The sequence below is a fragment of the Mya arenaria genome, chromosome 13 (genome assembly GCF_026914265.1).
Source record: "Mya arenaria isolate MELC-2E11 chromosome 13, ASM2691426v1".
NCBI classification, from domain to species: domain Eukaryota; kingdom Metazoa; phylum Mollusca; class Bivalvia; order Myida; family Myidae; genus Mya; species Mya arenaria.
In genome coordinates this window covers 29,785,523-29,807,262 of record NC_069134.1, presented here as the reverse complement: position 1 = coordinate 29,807,262, position 21,740 = coordinate 29,785,523, and the positions used below count along the sequence as shown (strand labels likewise).

The 21,740-nt window shown below is 36.4% G+C and overlaps 1 protein-coding gene across 1 annotated transcript in view; it reads left to right on the top strand.

Annotated features, from left to right (window-relative positions):
- LOC128214798 (calcium homeostasis endoplasmic reticulum protein-like) overlaps window positions 1-21,740 on the top strand; it is a 46,587-nt gene that overhangs the window by 23,648 nt on the left and 1,199 nt on the right. The window contains exons 9-19 of the mRNA XM_052921455.1: window positions 1,058-1,108; window positions 9,966-10,004; window positions 10,770-10,950; window positions 14,549-14,634; window positions 15,808-15,925; window positions 16,196-16,386; window positions 17,660-17,793; window positions 19,416-19,655; window positions 20,003-20,155; window positions 20,760-20,854; window positions 21,415-21,597. Coding sequence (XP_052777415.1) covers window positions 1,058-1,108; window positions 9,966-10,004; window positions 10,770-10,950; window positions 14,549-14,634; window positions 15,808-15,925; window positions 16,196-16,386; window positions 17,660-17,793; window positions 19,416-19,655; window positions 20,003-20,155; window positions 20,760-20,854; window positions 21,415-21,597 — 1,471 coding nt within the window. The remainder of the gene's footprint in view (window positions 1-1,057; window positions 1,109-9,965; window positions 10,005-10,769; window positions 10,951-14,548; window positions 14,635-15,807; window positions 15,926-16,195; window positions 16,387-17,659; window positions 17,794-19,415; window positions 19,656-20,002; window positions 20,156-20,759; window positions 20,855-21,414; window positions 21,598-21,740) is intronic.

The following is a 21,740-nucleotide window of genomic DNA, read 5'->3' as shown; positions in this document are numbered from 1 at the left end:
AAACTGGAAAAATTGTTTGTAGGCATATTACGACACACCATGGCTTTCCTTGTTTTGGAATCCCAACAGCAACTTTCGATGCATGCCTGAAATATTCTTATTTATAGAGAAAGAAAGACCATTGAGGAATGGGTCTGCTTTAGACAGATGAAAATATTGGTCTCACTGAAAAGATGCCTTGATTGAGGAATAGATCTTTGCTGGTGGGTAGCAGCAACCTTAATCTTGGCTGTAAATGAAAAAACAACAACAAGGTATTCTAATGAAACTTGGGAGTCATGTTGTCTGAAACACTAAATACATGTATAGCATGGCCCATTACTCTGACTTATAATTGCCAAGGACAGGAAATGGGAAAGCGTTTGACATTTTTTCTGCCGTGCTCTTGTGTCTGCACTTGTAACAATAATGCACTTGTAAGTGGAAACAGTAATATATTAAGAAACAGAAATCAGGCCATGCTGGAGGTTATAAGGTGTGTTTGAGAAAAGGACATAATATTTGTTAAGAGCTCTTAGTCTTATGGACAATTACGTCTATAATAGGTTGATTGATGTTGATATAAAATAGATAAAAATATATTTAAAATAACAATAAAAGGTTCTATACTGATGGCCCCTGTTAAAAAAAGGCTGTTTCAATAAAAACCGTAACTTTCTATGTGTAACTCTGCTTTTGGGGTAACTGCTTTTCAATAAGGATATTGTATGGACATTTATCGCATAGATTCTGCCCGTATCTTTGCATGTGTTTCTGAGCACTCTAAGCAGCTTAAGCTTTATGACTAAGATATCTTATTGAAACGGGCCCCTGATCCTTTGTTAGGCTATGGATCGATGACTCAGAATGGCTTTAGAATCCTACCGCTTTATAAACCTGATGACATACATTTGTATCCACCATAAGATGCATACCAACTTTCCCCACCCACCCAAAATAGCCTTGTACAAACAACCAAATTATAAATCCAGCCTTGGTCTAAATAAATGCTAGTTAAAATTAATGTTAAACACTATGTTTATACAATGTTTTCTTTTATAATTGTTTTCAATTTCAGCTGCTCACATTATGGGAACAAAACAAGTACTTCCATCCAGATACAATCGAGGTATGTAGGGATTGATGTGTGCATGTTTATAGCCCTTTTCGCAGACATCATAAGATGCTGCATTTTATGTTGCATAGTTACGTGCTCTTCAATATCATGGAGGAGATAAAAAAGAGGATCTATCTATATGCCTGTATAGTTCGCTTCTGATTCAATGCAGTGGATCACCATTCAAACTATTTGGATATGATAGTGTTTGTATCAATGTCAGTGCATATTCACGAAAAGACCATATATACCAAGAAAAATACCTGAAAGAGACGGGTGTAGGTTTCATGTTTCTGGTCACAGTAAGAATTGTTTGTGCATGTTGTTTAAATAGCTGAAGCTTGAGGACAACCTTAAGATGATTACTTAAAATATCTGAAGCCTGTGGACAATGTTAAGATTTCCGCTTTTATCCGAAACATAAGTAAAATGTTTAGATGTTTACTTTAATTATCCCCCGCCTTGAAAAGGCGAGGGGATATAGTAATGGTAGGCGCGATTCCGTGCGTGCATGCATGCCTGTGTGCGTGCGTGTGTGCGTCCGTCCGTCCCACATTCATTTCTTTGCATCTCCTCTTACATTTCTCATGCGATTTCTACCAAACTTTCACAGATTGATGATCATAAAGTGAAGCAGCGCATGTTGTTGGGCTTTCCCGATTCAACCATTTTTGAAAGAGTTATTGCCCTTTGCTTATCAACCAGGTTTTCACATAGTGAAACCTGGTTATTAGAATGGCGAAAGTTGTTGTTCGGGCGGGCGGGCGGCCGGGCGGCGTCAAACTCACCTATGAAACTGAATAACTTTAGTAAGGGTTGACATATCTTGACCAAACTTGGTCTATAGAAAGAGGTTATGGGTACCTTTCATGGGATTGCGTTTGGGGTCCCTAGGGTCAAGGTCAAGGTCACTGTTACTAAAAATAGAAAAACGGTTGAAACTGAATAACTTTAGTTAGGGATGACAAATCTTGACTAAACTTTGTCTATAGGAAGAGTTTATGGAGACCTTTCATGGAATTGCCTTTGGGGTCCCTAGGGTCAAGGTCAAGGTCACTATTACTAAAAATAGAAAAACGGTTGAAACTGAATAACTTTAGTTAGGGATGACATATCTTGACTTAACTTGGTCAATAGGAAGAGTTTATGGAGACCTTTCATGGGATTGCATTTAGGGTCCCTAGGGTCAAGGTCAAGGTCACTGCAACTAAAAATAGAAATACGGTTGAAACTGAATAACTTAAGTATGGGTTGACATATCTTGACCAAACTTGGTCTATAGGAAGAGTTTATGGATACCTTTCATAGGATTGCATTTGGGTTCTCTAGGGTCAAGGTCAAGGTCACTGTTACTAAAAATAGAAAAATATTTGAAACTAAATAACTTTAGTTAGGGATGACATATCTTGACTAAGCTTGGTCTATAGGAAGAGTTTATGGAGACCTTTCATGGGATTGCGTTTGGGGTCCCTAGGTTCAAGGTCAAGGTCACTGTTACTAAAAATAGAAAAATGGTTGAAACTGAATGACTTTAGTTAGGGATGACATATCTTGACTAAGCTTGGTCTATAGGAAGAGTTTATGGAGACCTTTCATGGGATTGCGTTTGGGGTCCCTAGGTTCAAGGTCAAGGTCACTGCTACTAAGAATAGAAACATGGTTGAAACTGAATAACTTTAGTAAGGGTTGACATATCTTGACCAAACTTGGTCTATAGAGAGAGTTTATGGGTACCTTTCATGGGATCGCGATTGGGGTCCCTAGGTTCAAGGTCAAGGTCACTGTTACTTAAAATAGAAAAACATTTGAAACTAAATAACTTTAGTTCGGGATGACATATCTTGACTAAACTTGGTGTACATGAAGAGTTTATAGATACCTTTCACGGGATTACGTTTGGGGTCCCTAGGGTCAAGGTCACTGTTACTAAAAATAGAAAAACGGTTGAAACTGAATAACCTTAGGTAGGGTTGACATATCTTGACCAAACTTGGTCTATAGGAAGAGTTTATGGAGACCTTTCAATGGATTGCGTTTGGGGTCCCTAGGGTCAAGGTCACTGTTACTAAAAATAGAAAAATTGTTCAAACTGAATATCTTTAGTTAGGGTTGACATTTCTTGACCAAACTTGGTCTATAGGAAGAGTTTATGGATACTTTTGTGGGATTGCGTTTTGGGGTCCCTAGATTCAAGGTCAAGGTCACTGTTACTAAAAATAGAAAAACAGTTGAAACTGAATCATTTTAGTCAGGGTCTACATATCTTGACCAAACCAGGTATAAAGGAAGAGTTTATGGATACCTTCCATGGGATTGTGTTTGGGGTCCCTAGATTCAAGGTCAAGGTCACTGTTACTAAAAATAGAAACATGGTTGAAACTGAATAACTTAAGTTAGGGTTGACATATCCTGACACAACTTGGTATAAAGGAAGAGTTTATGGATACCTTTCAATGGATTGCATTTGGGGTCCCTAGGTTCAAGGTCACTGTTACTAAAAATAGAAAAACAGACACCGGCTGAAGTTCTTCTGTCAATCATTAAAAACCTGGTTTCGTTGCATTGCGGCGTTTTTTGTTTTACATTTAAAATTGGTTTCTTCAAAACTCCTCTTACGTTTTTCATGCGATTTCTACCAAACTTTCACAGATTGATGATCATAAAGTGTTTATTCACAATGGAGTGCTGCATATAAGGACATAGAGCATAGGTTGTCATGTCCGGGCTGTAACTTTCCCTTGTATGGACAGATTTTAAAATAACTTGCCACATGTGTCCCACATACCAAGACGACGTGTCGCGTGCAAGACCCGTGTCCCTCCCTCTAAGGTCAAGGTCACACTTAGTGTTTATTCACAATGGAGTGCTGCATATAAGGACATAGAGTATAGGTTGTCGTGTCTGGGCTGTAACTTTCTCTTGTATGGACAGATTTTAAAATAACTTGCCACATGTGTTCCACATACCAAGACGACGTGTCGCGTGCAAGTCCCGTGTCCCTCCCTCTAAGGTCAAGGTCACACTTAGGTGTTTATTCACAATGAAATGCTGGGTATTTGGACATAGAGTAGAGGTTGTCGTGTCCGGGCTGTAACTTTCTCTTGTATGGACATATTCTAAAATAACTTGCCACATGTGTTTGACATACCAAGATGATGTGTCGCGTGCAAGACCCATGTCCTTACCTCTGAGGTCACACTTTGTGTTATTCACAATGGAATGCTGCATATATAAAGACATAGAGTATAGGTTGTCGTGTCCGGGCTGTTACTTTCTCTTGTATGGACAGATCTTAAAATGATTGCCACATGTGTTTGACATACCAAGACGACGTGTCACATGCAAGACCCATGTCCTTACCTCTAAGGTCAAGGTCACACTTAGGCGTTTATTCACAATGCTGCAGATAAGCACATAGAGTATAGGTTGCCTTGTCCGGGCTGTAACTTTTTCTTGTATGGACAGATTTTAAAATAACTTGCCACATGTGTTCAACATACCAAGACGACGTGCCGCGTGCAAGACCCATGTCCCTACCTCTAAGGTGAAAGATACACGTAGCGTTTTATTCACAATGGAATGCTGAATATAAGGTCATAAGAGTGTATGTTGTCAAATATGGGTGGTATTGTTTGATGTTCAGAGGCAATTTAAAATGACTCGCCATATGTATTTGACATGTAAAGGCAAGATCAACTTTTCATGTACTGACCTTGTTCATAGGTCAATGTCACATTCGGGGGCATTCGTCACATACTGTGACAGCTCTTGTTTACATTTAAAAATGGTTTCTTTGCAACTCCTCTTATGTTTATGACTATATAGTGAAGCAGCACATATTGTCAGGCTTTTGCAATTTGACCTTTTTTGAAAGAGTTATTGCCCTTTCTTAATTTTACGCATTTCTTATGTTCCTGAGAAACTACCCATACCATTGATTGGCTTTCATTATAAAAAATACCCCCGTGAGGCGGGGGATATAGCTGTCTGTGACCGCTCTTGTTATATTTAACTTACAAATATATTAGTTGAAATATTGTGAAAAACCATGAAAAAATTTCCAATTCCAAGGGTATCTATAGGTCATTTTCCCAGTGAATGTGGAAAAAATCAGACAATTTTATCTATAACTACACTGAATAATAATTCTCGAGTTATATGCCTCTTATTGGCCCTCACCAAACTCTCAGCTTTAATATCTGGTTGTTGAACCGCTAGGATATTGAACTTAATTACACTCTTTCTAAGAAACATACTGTATCCTGCGGTTTGTTGTAAGGTTTCCTGTGGTTTTTCAAGCAGAGATGACAGTTATAATTCCATCTTAAACTTAGACATACTAATCTGCTATTATAGTAAAAATGAGATTAAGTTTACTACAAGAACAGTGCATTTTTGGTTAGTGACATTGATATCAGGTGATAAACTGAGAGAGGACACTGTGCTCAATCTTTATGATACCGTCTGAGTTTAAATAAAATAGTTACGATTTATTACTTTATACTCATTATTTTATCTTCATTTTGAAGAAAACAGAAAGCAACCTGCCAATGTTTAAATTTTGTATGAGAATTATGTTTTCCAAGATGGTACGAGACTTGGATTTTACAGTTTCTCAAGGTTATATGAGAACTAGTTTTCTTCGACAATGTGTTCATAATTTGCAAGTGTTGTATTGTTTCTCTTCTGAATTTTAAAAATTCTTGTGCACATGAACATAATGTTAATGTCAGGGAGAATTTCTGATCCTTGGGCTGTAATATGGAATTGAACAACACATTAAGAAAGTAGTTTTATTCTTCAGGCCTTCATATTTAAGACTTTTAAGATTTTTTTTCCTGTGTTTATGCATTATGAATGCTTTGCTGTGATTTTGAAAATCCATTAAGTGCTTCTTGGAAAATTTGCAAATCACGGGCGAGCATTCATTTTGCATGAAGGCATGAAATATAAAATACAATCCTTATGTTTATATTTTCCCCTTTTTATTGCATTATCTTTTGTGGTTATATAATGATTTTGGTTGTAGTAATTTTTCGAATTTATAAAAAAAAATATTGAGATTTTTTAATTTGTGTTATACATATGCATGACCCAGGTCTTTCTTTGGAAACTCCGCCTACAGAGGTCATGAAAGGAAGACAAGTTCATGCAAAATGAACGCAAATTTTATCATACAGATAATCAAATGAGGGATTGGGGGTACTTGGATATTCTATGAAACGTAATCGGAATTAATGTTTGCATTTTTGTGTGGGCCAATGACAGTCAAGGATTTTTTCAAATTTTCTGTTCATTAATTTTACCTAGATTGACCGTGACGACTGCTCCAACAAACATCAAATAAGAATAAATCCAATATTGACAATTTTCAGAAAATAGACGTGGTCTGTGGCCAAGGTGCACTCGCTCTTTTGTCTGTAGGTCGCCACAATTGGACTCTAACATATTTGAAGAAGGATGTTTGACATATTTTGATATGGAGTCATGTCCCTCTTACACTTAGCTGTACGTATGGAATTTAAAGTTGACTGGCCAAATTTCACTGTCTCTGAGGTCTTTGACACGTTCAAGACTCTGACCTAGTATGACCCAGTCATTGACAGGACTAAAATTCAGTTGATGTCTAGAGACAATATCCTTTAGCATCATTTGAACTTTATAGGATATTAGTATGTCTTTGCAATTTTCTGCCTGGAGAGTGTTTACCGAGGTCAATGCCTGGCCATATAGGTTGTTTCAATGGGGAAAAATCTCAGAGAATGTATATTTTCGAAAAACATAAAGATTAAAACGGTCAAGAGCCTTTAAAAAGTTATTATGCCCCCACAAAGTGGCGGCATATAGGGTTGCCCTTGTCCGTACGTACGTCTGTCTGTCTGTACGTACGTACGTCCCGAAGATTGTTTCCGATCTAATTCTTGAAAACCGTTTGTCCAATCCTCACCAAACTTTAAACACATGTTTGTGACCATAATATCTTGATCAAGTTCCTTAGCCATGGAAATCGCTTTTGTCATTTAGGAGTTACGGCCCTTTATTTGCAAAAAAAGACTTGAAAAATACGTCCCGAAGATTGTTTCCGATCTAATTCTTGAAAACTGTTTGTCCAATCCTCACCAAACTTTAAACACATGTTTGTGACCATAATATCTTGATCAAGTTCGATAGTCATGGAAATCGCTTTAGTCATTTAGGAGTTACGGCCCTTTTTTGCCAAAAATACTTCAAAAATATATGTTTCCAATCTAATTCTTGAAAAGTATGTGTCCAATCCTCACCAAACTTTACATACATGATTGTGACCATAATATCTTGATCAAGTTCGATAGCCATGGAAATCGCTTTTGTCATTTAAGAGTTACGGCCCTTTATTTGCCTGCCATATAACCTATACAGTCTTGCGATGCCATAAAACCCAACTCAACTCAACTTATCCTATATGTGCAGATTATCCTGAATAATCATTATGGCTTATTTTCTGTGACAAAAAATCGAAGTGGGGGCATCCGTGTCCTATGGACACATTTCTAGTTTCACCTGCTTTTGGTATTTGGTAATTATTATCATTATAGTTTTGTGACTCTTGACTCAAAACTTATTATATCACATTGTAATGCATTGATGGAGATGAAGAAATATTGACTTCAAAACCTGTTCCTTTTTCCAAAACTGCAAAATTGTTGTGAAAATCTTGAAAGAATCATCACATAAAGTAATATAAATTAAGATAAACTAGCATATAAACCCCTTAAAGAATTTTTACTTAACTGAATTAAGCCGACCATAGCCTAAATTTGAAATTGATTGTTTAGTAAAGCAAAAATAAATGATTATTACTTTATTAACATTTGGCCCAAATGGCTTGTACTAGCCACCTTGCATTCGAGAAGCACGAACTTATGCACTCAATTAATCCTTTTAATGAATATATGGAAATTTGGTGGGTGTTTTCGTCACGAACTTTCTAAAGGATTAAATCAGAATGTGTTGGCAGTCCAATGGGTGCAGACAGACATGATGGAAAACATGTTAGCTTGTTAAGATCAGCTGGCAGAGATTTCTTTTACATTATGTTGAAGCGCTATTTATTTAAATATATATATGGAAATATTTCTATTTGAATTTAGTTTGCTTTAACCTTCTCAACCTTATAGTGTACTGTTTGATACTTTACTTCAGAAATTTTCAGATGAATCTTGGTCACAGACCTGAAAACAGTTTGTCGTTACGTGTTATAACACAGTGTGAAAATATTGATATAAACATTTCTTGGAAAAGTATTATCTTACTGCCCTACCTGACCCCCTGGGCCCTTACCCGACCCTATGCCGAAACTCCTTTTTTTGACAAAATATTGGTACAAGAGCTTAATAAAAAATGACGGTACCAAAATGTAAAATATAAAGTGGTGTCTTCAAGTCCAATTTTGATTTAAATCGGACCAGAACTTATATAATAATTTTTTGCCTGACCTCAAATAGCAGACTTTCAGGTTCTAGCCTTGACGTGAAAATGTTCCTGGAAAATTATTCGCTTAAGTATTGGTCTGTGACTTTCAAAGGTTACTACATGACAGATCGTCTATGGAAAGTGCTGAAACAGCGTGTGAATTATAATACAATGTCTGTAATACTATCAAGTTGGCAAAAACGTGATATTTTTTAATGTGAGGTCTTACAGGAAAGCTAGATGAACTCCCAAGCGCATTATGTAAAGAAATACAGTCCTGTTATGTAATTATAGTAAAAAAAATCTGAACAGAAAATGTGTCCTAATTTATTCTGTAAGGCAACTATGAGTAGTTTTTATACCATATTATTCTGTGTATAGGGTGCTAGCATAGATAAGAACCCAGGTAAAAAATCTGTGAAAATTTGGGTAAAAAACTTAATACCAGTGGAAAATAGTAAAATTCAGAAGCCACCAATTATTTAATGTGACAAATTTTATTGAATTATGAAAATGGCAAATTTAATATCAGGTTTGCTTACAATCATATAATTTTTAACAGCTTGCCAGTTTTGATTTGCAGCTAGTCATAAGACTACGGGTGGTGCTGTTCACAGTAATTGTCAGTAAAATGGGCTCAAAAATCCCCTTTCACATACCCTGTGAGGAAGATACATTGTTTTTAGTTGGGGTTTTTATCTCAAGTTTTTGAAGAATATGGAGGGCTATACTACTTGCCCAAGAGTCGGTGTTAGGTTATAGTTGAAGTTAAACTAAATTATTTTCACTTATAACACCAATACCTTTTATTCAATTCACTTAGGTTGTAGCCTTGGCATGAAAATGTTGAACATTTCTTGGATATTCTCTTAAATAAAAACAAATATGACACAGTGTCTGTAATACTATCATTTGGCAAGAACATGAGACCATTTAATGTGAATTCTTACAGGAAAGCTAGATGAACTCCCAAGTGCATTATGTAACAGAAATATATTCTGGTTATGTAATAATAATAAAGAAACTCTGTATAGAAAATGTGTCCTATTTTATTTTGTCGGTCAGCAATAAGCAGTTTTGATACCGTATTTTACTGTGTATAATGGGCGAAGGATTTACGGTAGTTTGAATTAACGCCTAAAGTTTCAGGATTTTAAAGAGAATACAAATCTCTTACATTAACTGGAAAAATTAAAAAGTCCTTTAAAAAATCCTACTTTGTTTAAGAACCAGCCTGCAAGCTGTTTAAGTTATCTGGGTCATTTTTACAGCCTTTCCAGGTTTTCATAAGATGCCAGTCTGAGACAGAAATCTGGGTTAAAAATGTTTTAGTTTGAAATATTTATCATTTTCACTGAAGGAGATGATTATCAACTGTTGCATGCTGGGTATTAAATGAGTTTTTATTCTGTTTCAGAAAATGAAGGAGCCAGAGCGTGCATTGTCCCAATTCCATGTAAGTAGGTCAAACTACAGCCGAAATACATGCGACAAACTTAATACAGGGTCACTGATTTAAATAAGAACAAAAATAAAACATTTAGATCACCTTAAAACTATCGAAGCCAGATCGTGCATTGTCCCAATTCCATGTTAGTAGGACAAACTATGACCAGAATACACTCAACAAACTTAATAAAGGGTCTCTGATTTAAAAAAAATAAAAATACATTCAGATCTCCTGAAAACATTCACTTGTACCCCAAGATACATTCTTGTACTATTTTGACCTTATGTTTTTCTTGATTTATCTTTTAGTAACCTTTCCAATAGGCTTTTGACAGAAGTCATTTGTTCTATAGCAATATTTGAACACTTAATGGTGACCTTTGATTAATTTTGTTGAGTGTATGAGGCCATCTAGTTTTGCAGACCTTTTAAAGTGAATTTGACCGAGGCAAAAAAACGTTTTGTAATTCTTAAGACAGGTCATAACAATTACATAAAGTCGAAAACCCTGTTGGCTCTAACTTCCTTTGGCTCGAATTCCTTGTAGGCTCGAACAAGATGTCAAGGACCGATTTTATTATTCTGAAAGTGAACAATTCCGCTTGGCCGGAATTTTTCGAGGCTTGAGGTATTTCCGCCGGTCCTTGGAAGTTTGAATGAACAGGGTTTGCCTTTAGTGTTTTTTTTTAATCTTAACAGATATGAAGTCATTAATGTTTGAATCAAATACTTTGAAAAAGAATCACAGTTCATCTGAATGATTTTTCTTCAGGCCGACTTGATCACAGAAAACGGTCCATTGGTTACCCAGATCAGCTCTGGAATCCAGCTGATGTATCAGAATCTACAGAAGCAACACAATGATTTCTGTAGCCACCTCCAATCTCAACTACAACAACTACAGAGCCAGTTATCCCAACTACAGACACAGTTGGCACAGGCCCAGGCAGCCGGTTAGTGCAGATGGTGTAGTTTTAACCATAGGTTACTTCCAAAAGGCTTGATGAGCTACATGTACTTCCATAGGCTGAACTAGCTACTTTCAAAGGCTCGGATAGCTTCTTCAAAAGGCTCAGATAGCTTCTTCAAAAGGCTTGACTAGCTACTTCCAAAGGCTCGGATAGATTTTTCCAAAGGCTTGACTAGCTACTCTTAAAGGCTCGGATAGCTTCTTTAAAGAGCTTGACTAGCTACTTCCAAAGGCATGGATAGCTTCTTCAAAAGGCTTGACTAGCTACTCTCAAAGGCTCGGGTAGCTTCTATAAAGGGCTTGACTAGCTACTTCCAAAGGCTCGAATAGCTCCTTTAAAAGGCTTGACTAGCTACTCTCAAAGGCTCGGATAGCTTCTTTGAAGGGCTTGACTAGCTACTCTCAAAGGCTCGGATAGCTACTTCAAAAGGCTTGACTAGCTACTCTCAAAGGCTCGGATAGCTTTTTCAAAAGGCTTGACTAGCTACTCTCAAAGGCTCGGATAGCTTTTTCAAAAGGCTTGACTAGCTACTTCCAAAGGCTCGGATAGCTTTTTCAAAAGGCTTGACTAGCTACTTCCAAAGGCTCGGATAGCTTTTTCAAAAGGCTTGACTAGCTACTCTCAAAGGCTCGGGTAGCTTTTTCAAAAGGCTTGACTAGCTACTTCCAAAGGCTCGGATAGCTTTTTCAAAAGGCTTGACTAGCTACTTCCAAAGGCTCGGATAGCTTTTTCAAAAGGCTTGACTAGCTACTTCAAAAGGCTTGACTAGCTACTTCCAAAGGCTTGACTAGCTACTTCCAAAGGCTTGACTAGCTACTTCCAAAGGCTTGACTAGCCACTTCCAAAGGCTTGACTAGCTACTTCAAAAGGCTTGACTAGCTACTTCCAAAGGCTTGACTAGCTACTTCCAAAGGCTTGACTAGCTACTTCCAAAGGCTTGACTAGCTACTTCCAAAGGCTTGACTAGCTACTTCCAAAGGCTTGACTAGCTACTTCCAAAGGCTTGACTAGCTACTTCCAAAGGCTCGGATAGCTTTTTCAAAAGGCTTGACTAGCTACTTCCAAAGGCTCGGATAGCTTTTTCAAAAGGCTTGACTAGCTACTTCAAAAGGCTTGACTAGCTACTTCCAAAGGCTTGACTAGCTACTTCCAAAGGCTTGACTAGCTACTTCCAAAGGCTCGGATAGCTTTTTCAAAATGCTTGACTAGCTACTTCAAAAGGCTTGACTAGCTACCAGAAAAGACTTGACATGCTACAGCTATCTTTTGAAAAAGAAATTGTAGTAAAAAATGAACAGGAACATACCCCTATAAAAATACTTTCTTTAACCGCCTTGGGGTGGGTTGTGTATTTAAATTAGGGATGCAAACGAATATTCGAATACCGGTATTCGATCGAACGTTTGGTTTTCGAATGTCAAAATAGGTATTCGAATATTCGATGTTTTTGTTGAATTAATAAATTAATTAACTTTTTGCCTACAACTGTCATCTTCCTCTGTCTTGTTTTTACAACGATGGACCCCTAATGCCAGAGGTGTGAACTTGATGACACTATACATGCGTCATATCGGATATATATTGCTGGGAACTATAAACAGTCCCCATAATTTTGCATTTACTGGCTGTTAAACAAGTGACATCAGACACATTCCAATTATTTTGGTTACATTTAAATGGCCATGCCAATTAGGGTTTAAGAGATCGGCCTTTATACCAATGTGTTGTCTTCACTGCTAATTGGCGATATTGCTAAAATCACCTTGATGATATGAAGGACATGTGCTAGTTATGTGCTTTAAACTGTTTTCAATGTTTTATATATATCGCTCTTGCGTACAAAAATTAACTGTATGGTTTAACGTTTGAGGATATATGTCCTGTATTGTTGTACAATACATCAGTCAACATCGATGTTTTGCTATGGTGTCGTTTTCTTAAAATATATTTCGAAAGCATCAATCCCAGAACGAGGATGCAAATCCGGGAAAATACGCAATAACCTGATCTTATTTTGCATTGTTTACAAAAATGAACGCAGAGGAATTGGTATAATTCGGGTTTTTTAATAAAGATATATCGCTTTTTTTTTGGGATATATTTTGAAAATGGGGAAATTCGGAGGCTAATTTGTGGAACAATAAAGGTCCGTCGCGTGTACCGAATACGACACAGAAGGGTAACAGGGCCCTGTCTATTACATTAGTGAATAATAGTTTACTACAATTCTTAAAGGTTTATTTTGGTATTCGAATATTTGATCGAAAGAATTACCGAATATTCGAATATCAATATTGCCATTCGTTTGCATCCCTAGTTTAAATGGAATTGCCTCTAGTGAATACCCTTATTCCAATATGCAAAAAAAATGTTATGACCTTTAACAAGCACTTCTTGATACCTCATTTAAGAGTTACAAGACTAAAACTTGTGCTCATCTCAGAACAGCGCTTACAGAGCTGGTAGATACTAGTCAATTCTTCGTTTTGAATTTTAGATTTGGGTTGACTTAGATAAGTGGATGGAACGTATTCTCGGAATCTTCTTTGCCTTTTTCTTGTTTGTTTTAAATAAACTTTTATTTTGAGCATGGGCAATACCCGCTTGAACCAAACTGTTAAAATTAAATACGAGCATCACATCCAATAAGTAAATAAGACAGACAGTTTCACTTAATGATGCCATACTGTGAAAAAGAAGACGCCCATTGTATCAGATAATAACAGTTTCCTCACCTGAATGCGTTCATTCTAACCAAAACTGTTACATACTTTTACTGAAATGCTGTGATATATATATTGACAGCTTACTTTCATTTGATGTAAACACACTATTGTCAGATACTGTTGTTTTCTTTTTCTGGTTAACTGCATGTACTTACTTTAAATATAGTAAAAAGCCAACAACAATCTTTCCCAAACTATGCCAAACTGCGGAAAAGAACACACGCATTGTATCAAAGAATTGCTGAATCCATAAATAGTACCATTAATTTTAACCAGAACCTAAATCTTTCCAAACTGCGAAAGAAAAGCTGTTTCTGTAAATACAGGGATGATAAAGTTCAGGATTAATGCTGAAATCAGGATTTCAGTTTCAGACTATCGTACAGTTGTTTTTAGTAAGTTTTTGACGGACACTTGCATCAAAAATAGAAAGAAGTACCCTTTAAATGGAAATAAATGGCTTTGAAAACATATTCAAACTAATTTTTCAGGATTGGAGTTTTTGGTCCGTTATCATCCCTGTAAATAGTTAATGTTAGTATAGGGCGAGAGTGGTCTAATGGTATAGATGTCTGACTCTCACCCATGAGGTTGTGGGTTCGATCCCTACGAGGGGTGCTTTCTCACAGCCTCGCAAAATGGACACCAGTTCTGGTTCCTACCCAGGAAACAGACTCAAGAATGATTCTATAAGCTTCTACAAATGAACTTTTAATGAAAATTAGTATAAACAAAACTAATATTAACCAGAAATGTTATATCACCACCAAGGATAAACGTTTTGTAAAATTGAACATACGATATATTCATTGATAAGATAACCTGATATGTTATATATGCTACTTATATTTCAGTGATCACACAGTCAATCGCCCCTCAAGTGAGTGTGTCTGCACCACCCATAGATGTGATTTCTCGAGCCCCGCCAGATGGATTTCAGGTAGTGTAATATTTAGGGGAAGTCATTTTTCGCACCAGGACTCAGTTCTACAAATGACCTGTGGTGGCATTTATACTATATGATATTTACTCACAGCTTCACAATTTCACAATTTCAACCTAATGAATTCATAAGTTCACATATTGGCGATTTCACAATTTTTCAGAACAAAATCGCGATAATTTTTTTTCACAAATACATGATTTCATATTTTTTCATGATTTTTCTTCATGAATTAACAATATTTCTTTAAAAAAATCACCAGTTCAACTTCATTATTCCATAGAGTTTTCTTAATGAATGAATGATTTCAACTTTATGTATTCACTATTTTAACCAAAAATGTAATTGTGAAATGAAGATGTCACCATGGGTCTTTCATACAGTTTTGAAGAAATGATCAAAGGTAGACAACTGATTTATCCAAAGAAAAATGCTTCTAAAGCCCCTGAAGAAAGCAATATTTACAATTACTCTTCAAGGCTTGCCTTGTTCAGAGCCCAAGATTACAAACAGTCTCAAGTCTGAGTCTAGTCTCAAGTCTGAGTCTAGTCTCAAGTCTGAGTCTAGATTCAGGCTCAGAAGCACATCATTTTTACCAAGGGACAAAAAAATCCTATTTATTTCATTCCTTTTACAATAATTCTATATATATTTATAGTAAAACTCACAAATAGTGATATAATTCAGCAAAGCTCACCATCACTGCTATGCTAGAAGGATAGCTATAACTAATTGAAATTATAGAATTTTGAGTCTTAAGTCTGAAATTGGGCTTGAGACTGTATGTAAACAAGGGCCTAATGGGGACATATTCACTAATTTCTTAAGTTTGAGTTTCAGACTTGGGTTTAGAAATATGAATTATTTAATGTTTTAAAGTATCTATATTGTAACTGCTTTTGACACAAGATGTCTGCCTGAATGAAGAACAGAATATTTGTAAAACATGCATACATTTTATGATCATCTTTGCCCCTTTAGTGGCATTTTTACAGCAAAATTAATTATAGCTTTTCTGAGCCTGAGACTCACACTCAGGATGTAAGTGAATACGGGCCCTGGTCTGGTTTTCTTCATGTCCTCTAGAATCATTTGGATAGTTTTTGAAATATTTCTATTTTAAATTCTTACATTGCTTATTATGAATGATGCAGTCTGTGTTGATTTCAGACTGCTCCTGCTGGGTTCAACCCACCTCCATTTGGGCCCCCGCCTGGGTTCACCAGGCCGCCGATGGCCCCTGGGGGTTCTGCGCCACTGCCACACCCACCACCCTTCGACTACCATGGTATGCACTCAAAGAGTAAATGTTACAATCAATATTTCTAATTAGTTGTAATATCAATTCCAAATTTATTTTTCCTTCATTGGTCAGTGCAGCCAAAGTTATTTTATCTTGCCAATAGCTTTTTCAAATTTAAATTGTCACATTTGATATTTAACTGAATTTGGTATCTTACGATATTTTGTCATATGCTATTGATAAGATGGCAGGCTCCAATATGTTTGTTATTGCACAACCATTATAATTTCACCATGTAATACTATCATCAAACAGCTCCATGGACAGGCCCACCGCCTGTGTCAAGTGCGGGGGGTCCTGGGCAGATCCCTCTGCCCGACTTCAGCAAGCCCCCACCCGGGTTCCCGCCCCTGGGCATTCCCCGTCTCCCCCCGCCAGACATCGACCTCACACCATCTGTGCCCTACTATGACCTACCATCAGGGCTGATGGCTCCACTAGTGAAGGTAAGACTGTGGTTGTAATAATAATTTTGTGCATTGGATATCAAATTGAACTGCCTTTAAATTTCTTTTTTAAACTGTTTTTAAGATAATATTGTACTAAAGGAGATTAGTTAGAAAGCAATGGAAACTACAGGGACAAGCCTAGTTTGCTTAATTGTAACCAAGATCCTGGCACAAGGATCAAGACCAAGAAAACACAAAACAAGATACTCAAAGCTACATGACAACAAAAATCAAAATATAGTCATTGGTATCATCCTTTGTAAATGTTGGAGGAACTATTTGAAGAATATGGAGAGTAACCTACATAATTAGCATAGTAAGATAACTCTTTCTCCCACCTCAGATAAGTAGCAAAGATAAAACAAGTACCCGTATCAAACTCCTTTTTAATGGTCATTGTAATTACCTCCCTTGTTGAAGACTGTCGTCTGTAGCACCATAAAAAACTTGTCTTGTGGCAATATTAAGAATGCTAATTATTTATTTCTCACTTCAAATGTCACGATAAAAAAGTTTTAACGCGTTTTTCAAGAAATAATGCTTCACTCTCCTCAGAACTATTTAAAGACCGATTTGACTATTTACATAATCTAAATCACTGCATCCATGACAACCACAAAATATCGCATATCCATACGCATTTATTTTCACTATGCACAAAAGAGTTCCAGCAATAAATACATTTTACTTTATTTTGTTTAACTGAGGTGGGATACAAAGCAAACCTCGTTTCCCCATAACACCCTGCGCTTGGGTCGGGATAAACCTATCTTACACTCTCGGCCATTGAAGATACTTATAATCCTGCATATACTGTAAATTATGGCCTTAAATTATTCAACGTAGAAGTTCTGGTTAAGGTTTTGCATGTAAGCACACATCGGTTAATATGTCATCAACTACTTTATATATTGTATATATGAGACTTTTTACAATGGTACTCAACCATCCAACCTACTTAATAAATCAGGTTAGAAAACTCTATTTTGCATATAATGCAAATTATGGCCCTTTATTATTTGTCTTAGAAATTCTGCATGCAGGTTTTGCATGTAATCAAATTTACAGTGATCCATGCACGTTTCACCAAAAATTTGTAATCCTTAAATTTGAGTGGCAGAACAGTTGAGCGTGCTGTCTCTGTGACAGCTCTTGCTTAAATTCTAAATTGTTTATAAGTTCTTAGACTGATAACTTTTATTTTGATGCACATGTGTATTTTAATGTCCACAGATGAAAAAGGTTATAATAAATTGGTGTTACTTTTCAGTTAGAAGATCATGACTACAGGCCCCTGGACCCGAGGGACATCCGGCTGCCCCCTCCCATGCCTCCTAGTGACAGACTGTTAGCTGCGGTAGAGGCATTCTACAGCCCACCATTTCATGACCGCCCAAGGGACAGGTATGTTACACTGGTAAAATTGGAATAGAGGATGGGAGTGATCTTGTGGTATAGGTGTATGCCTCTTACCCACGTGGTTTTGAGATCAATCCCCTCCAGTGGTACTTTCTCATGGCCTCTTAAAATGGACACCAATGCTGGTTTCTACCCAGAAAATGTACTTAAGAGTGATTAATATCAGCTTCCATCTGTCTTCACAATTGAGCTATTGAAATACATCAAAATAGTCTCAATATTTTCAACCTAACCTAACATCTTCCATACACATGACATGAGATACTAATTGCCCTTTTGTGGCACACCCTCAACACAGAGGACCAAAATTTTGTATAAAACATTTATATTTAAAAAATTCAACCATCCAATTTATGAGATATGAATAGTTTTGGCTCACTCATTCTGCTGTTAAATTAGTTATCAAACACGTACACTTGTTTATTCGTATTAAATTCATTTCATGTATAACAGTCATGGAACACCCCTGTCATGCTAATCAAACTATAACAACTTTATTTTTTACCATTATAAATGTTGGCACTTCCCGCCCAAATAACACTTCAACAGAAAGGATGAATGAAATGTGTGAAATTCGCCAACAAAAATAATGTAGCACTTCAACTTTAAGGATGAATGAAATTTGTGAAATTCTACAACCAAAATAGCATTTCAATTTACAGAAAATTGACATAAATAAAATTGTTTTGTACAGAAACAGAACGAAAATATCAGGAAGAGTAAAAAAAATCATTTTGAGAAATTTCAGTTATCAGAGTTATTTGTACATGGTTAATTTTCACTTTACTAAGGAGTGCTTGTAACTTGACAAATTATTGTGTAGGAGGTAATTGCTGTTTGTTTTAGAAACATAATTGAAGCATGAAAACATTTTTTAATAGTGCTTGTGTTTTGTTTGCTAGAATCAACAGTGACTGAAGTTCAGCTGTGTTGATGTAAACTTACGCCCCGTTATCATTAAACCTTTTTGACTCAATACTAAGACATTTCTTTTAAAACTAGTGAACTAGGCCACAATTATAAAAATACTTTTCTTTGTCTTACCAGGCCCACAAGTTGAGGGTAGGTTAGTTTGTAATGATGTTTTTTTACTTCATAGCCCCTTGATTTCATTGTGAACAAAAAAATAAAATAAATATTACCACACAAAGGCCAAAAATACATCCCAGTTACAGGTACTTTTGTTGGTCAGTCTTGTAAAGGACAACCAAACTGTTTATTAATTGTGGCGCTAGTATTGTCAGTGAATAAATCCAGTATTCCAAAATTCTGATTTCTCAATGAATTCGTTTTCAAAAGTCAGACTCTCCAAAATGTTTGTTAAGTAGAGAAATCTGCCCTGAATTTCTTTAAACATCTGGATTAAGCTTAGCTCAGGATTTTTTGTTATTGTATAATTGTGTAATATTTACATTTGTAAGAGTTTTGGACTCTAAGAGTCTACTTATTTTGTTGAAAAATAGAAAATTACAATATTATTTTGTTTTTCAAATGAAGATAAAGAACAAAATTTGACATAACAAAATAAGCTACTTAAGCTTGTTATGCTCAAGAATTTTTGTGAAATCTGGGCCTTGTTTCTGTAGTATTCATGTCTTACATTTCAGCGAGGGCTGGGAAAAGTTAGGCCTATACGAGTTCTTTAAAGCCAAACAAAAGGCCAAGAAGATGAAAGAAGAGGAACAGAGGCAGAGGTCAAGGTCAAGGTCACGCTCCAGATCAAGGTCAAGATCTAGGTCAAGATCAAGGTCAATATCTCCTCCTCCTCCTCCAAAGCGACGCCAGTCAAGCCCACCTCCTAGGCGGCGACGATACAACAGTGGCGGCAATTCACAGTCACCACCAAGGTGTGTAAAGACTGAGGTGGTTTCAAAGAAGGATTGCAAAATGCTTACAGAGAAAAAAGAGTTTGAAAAATGGATTTGGATAAGTTGTGAAAATCTTTCTAGACGTTTATGAATTAAAAAAACAAAAACGATAGGTTTTATTGCGACAATTAGAATTTGCTATTAAATTTTAATCAGACAGGACTGATTTTTCTGTCAGTCATTTCCTAGTATGACAGAAGTGACTGAGCTCTAAAATATGAATTTAGTATTCATTATACAATACTATATTAGTTATCCAGGTATTGAATATATGTACGTTATACAAAATTGAATTCATATGTGAATATTTTGTCTTCAATTTCCAGTAAATCCAGATCACCATCCAACTCACAATCTCCGCTGCCATACAAAAGGACAAGTCGTTCCCCGTCACCAAGACGACAGAGCAGGTCACCATCTCCTAAGCGACGACAAAAAGTGTCACGATCGCCGTCACGCAGCCCTACACCTCCCATGTTGTATGTACACTTGTACTAAGGTCATGTTGATAAGTATATAGATGATGTTCAGCTTATCTGGTTTTTGAATAATAAAAGTCAAGGTACTGTAATAGCCTTGCAATGTCTTTGTCTGCAACAACCGTTGGCTTTTACTCAAAAACTCTTAATAGAGTTTTAGCTGAAACTTGGTACACATGTTGAAGGAGACAATACACTCATGTATAGCCAGGCCTATAACTCTGGCATTAAACATTGTTGAGAAATGCTCCTTGTTTAAGTGGGAAGAAAACAGACTAGCGTTGGCATCTCTTCTACATGCCACTCTTGTTATATAGTTTGTTAGCCATTGTATTGCATTTATAGAGGCATCAGTTTTAATCCAGCCATTGAAGATACAAGAAGCATTTTAAAGGGTCATTTTTAGCGATTTCCCTGTTTCTTGTAATTATGTCTATTAGAATTTATTGCTTAATATCACATTCTAATTGTTCCTTGAAGAATGGAAAAAATATGAATTTTTCAAGACATTGAACACCAAGTTGTTTGTTCAGTCTATAGGACACTCAGAATTAACACTTAAAAGACTTGTCTAGAAATTGGATGGCATTTGTTTATCTTGTAGCTCAACTGATCAATTCCTGGCAGCAGCTGCAGCAGCAAAGTCCACTGACAAACTTGGCGAAGAAAACAAGGGCCATATGTTGCTTAAAAAGATGGGTAAGTGACAATGACAATAACAAAGTTTATTTGCTATTAAGGTGAGCATAAGTTTTGTTGGGATGTGGAACATTTCTGTTCATTCAAATGACGCGACTTGGAGTGAAGCTTGAAAAACAAAATTAAGTTGGTTTCCAATCTAAAAAACAGAACTTGCACATCACCTTTGAGTATCAGAAAGCAGAATTTTTGACTGATTAAATCTCTTTATGCTGACAGGTGCCAAAATTACATCAGACACAAAGAGAAAATTCTTGAGAATACTTCTGCAGCCGTTAATTTTGTGTAAAACAGCTTATCTCTTGGGTAGTTGACTCATTTAAACGATTTGATTGGTTAGTTTGATTGGTTAGTAGATATAATTAGATAAATATTGACCAATTGATTAACAATTTGGACAACTTCGACAAAACCTAAAAACTTAACCAGTTTTATACATTTGGCTGTAGACCATATAAGATTCTGACACAATGGCTCAAAATGACATGTTGTAATTATACTTTCAACAAAATAAAACACTGGTCATGTTTGAAAACTGGTAACCTTTTTTTCCCCTGCAGGTTGGGGTGGTAGAGGCCTGGGAGCCAAGGAACAGGGGATTGTTAACCCGATAGAGGCGGGGGAGGTTCGCGACAGGACGGACATGTACAAGGGCATTGGGAACTCCCAAAATGATCCATTCGAGCAGTTCCGGAAAAACAAGAGCCAGGGGTTCATCAGTCGCATGCAGGCTCGGGATCCAGGTAAGAAATGACTGAAAGCTGTATATCCCTTAATCGCACAAATATCTGTTGAATCACAGCTGGTCATTAAAAATAAGGTTTATACAACAGTGGTTATATAATATCAGCTAATTTTAGTAGCAAAAAATATTTCAACTAAATAC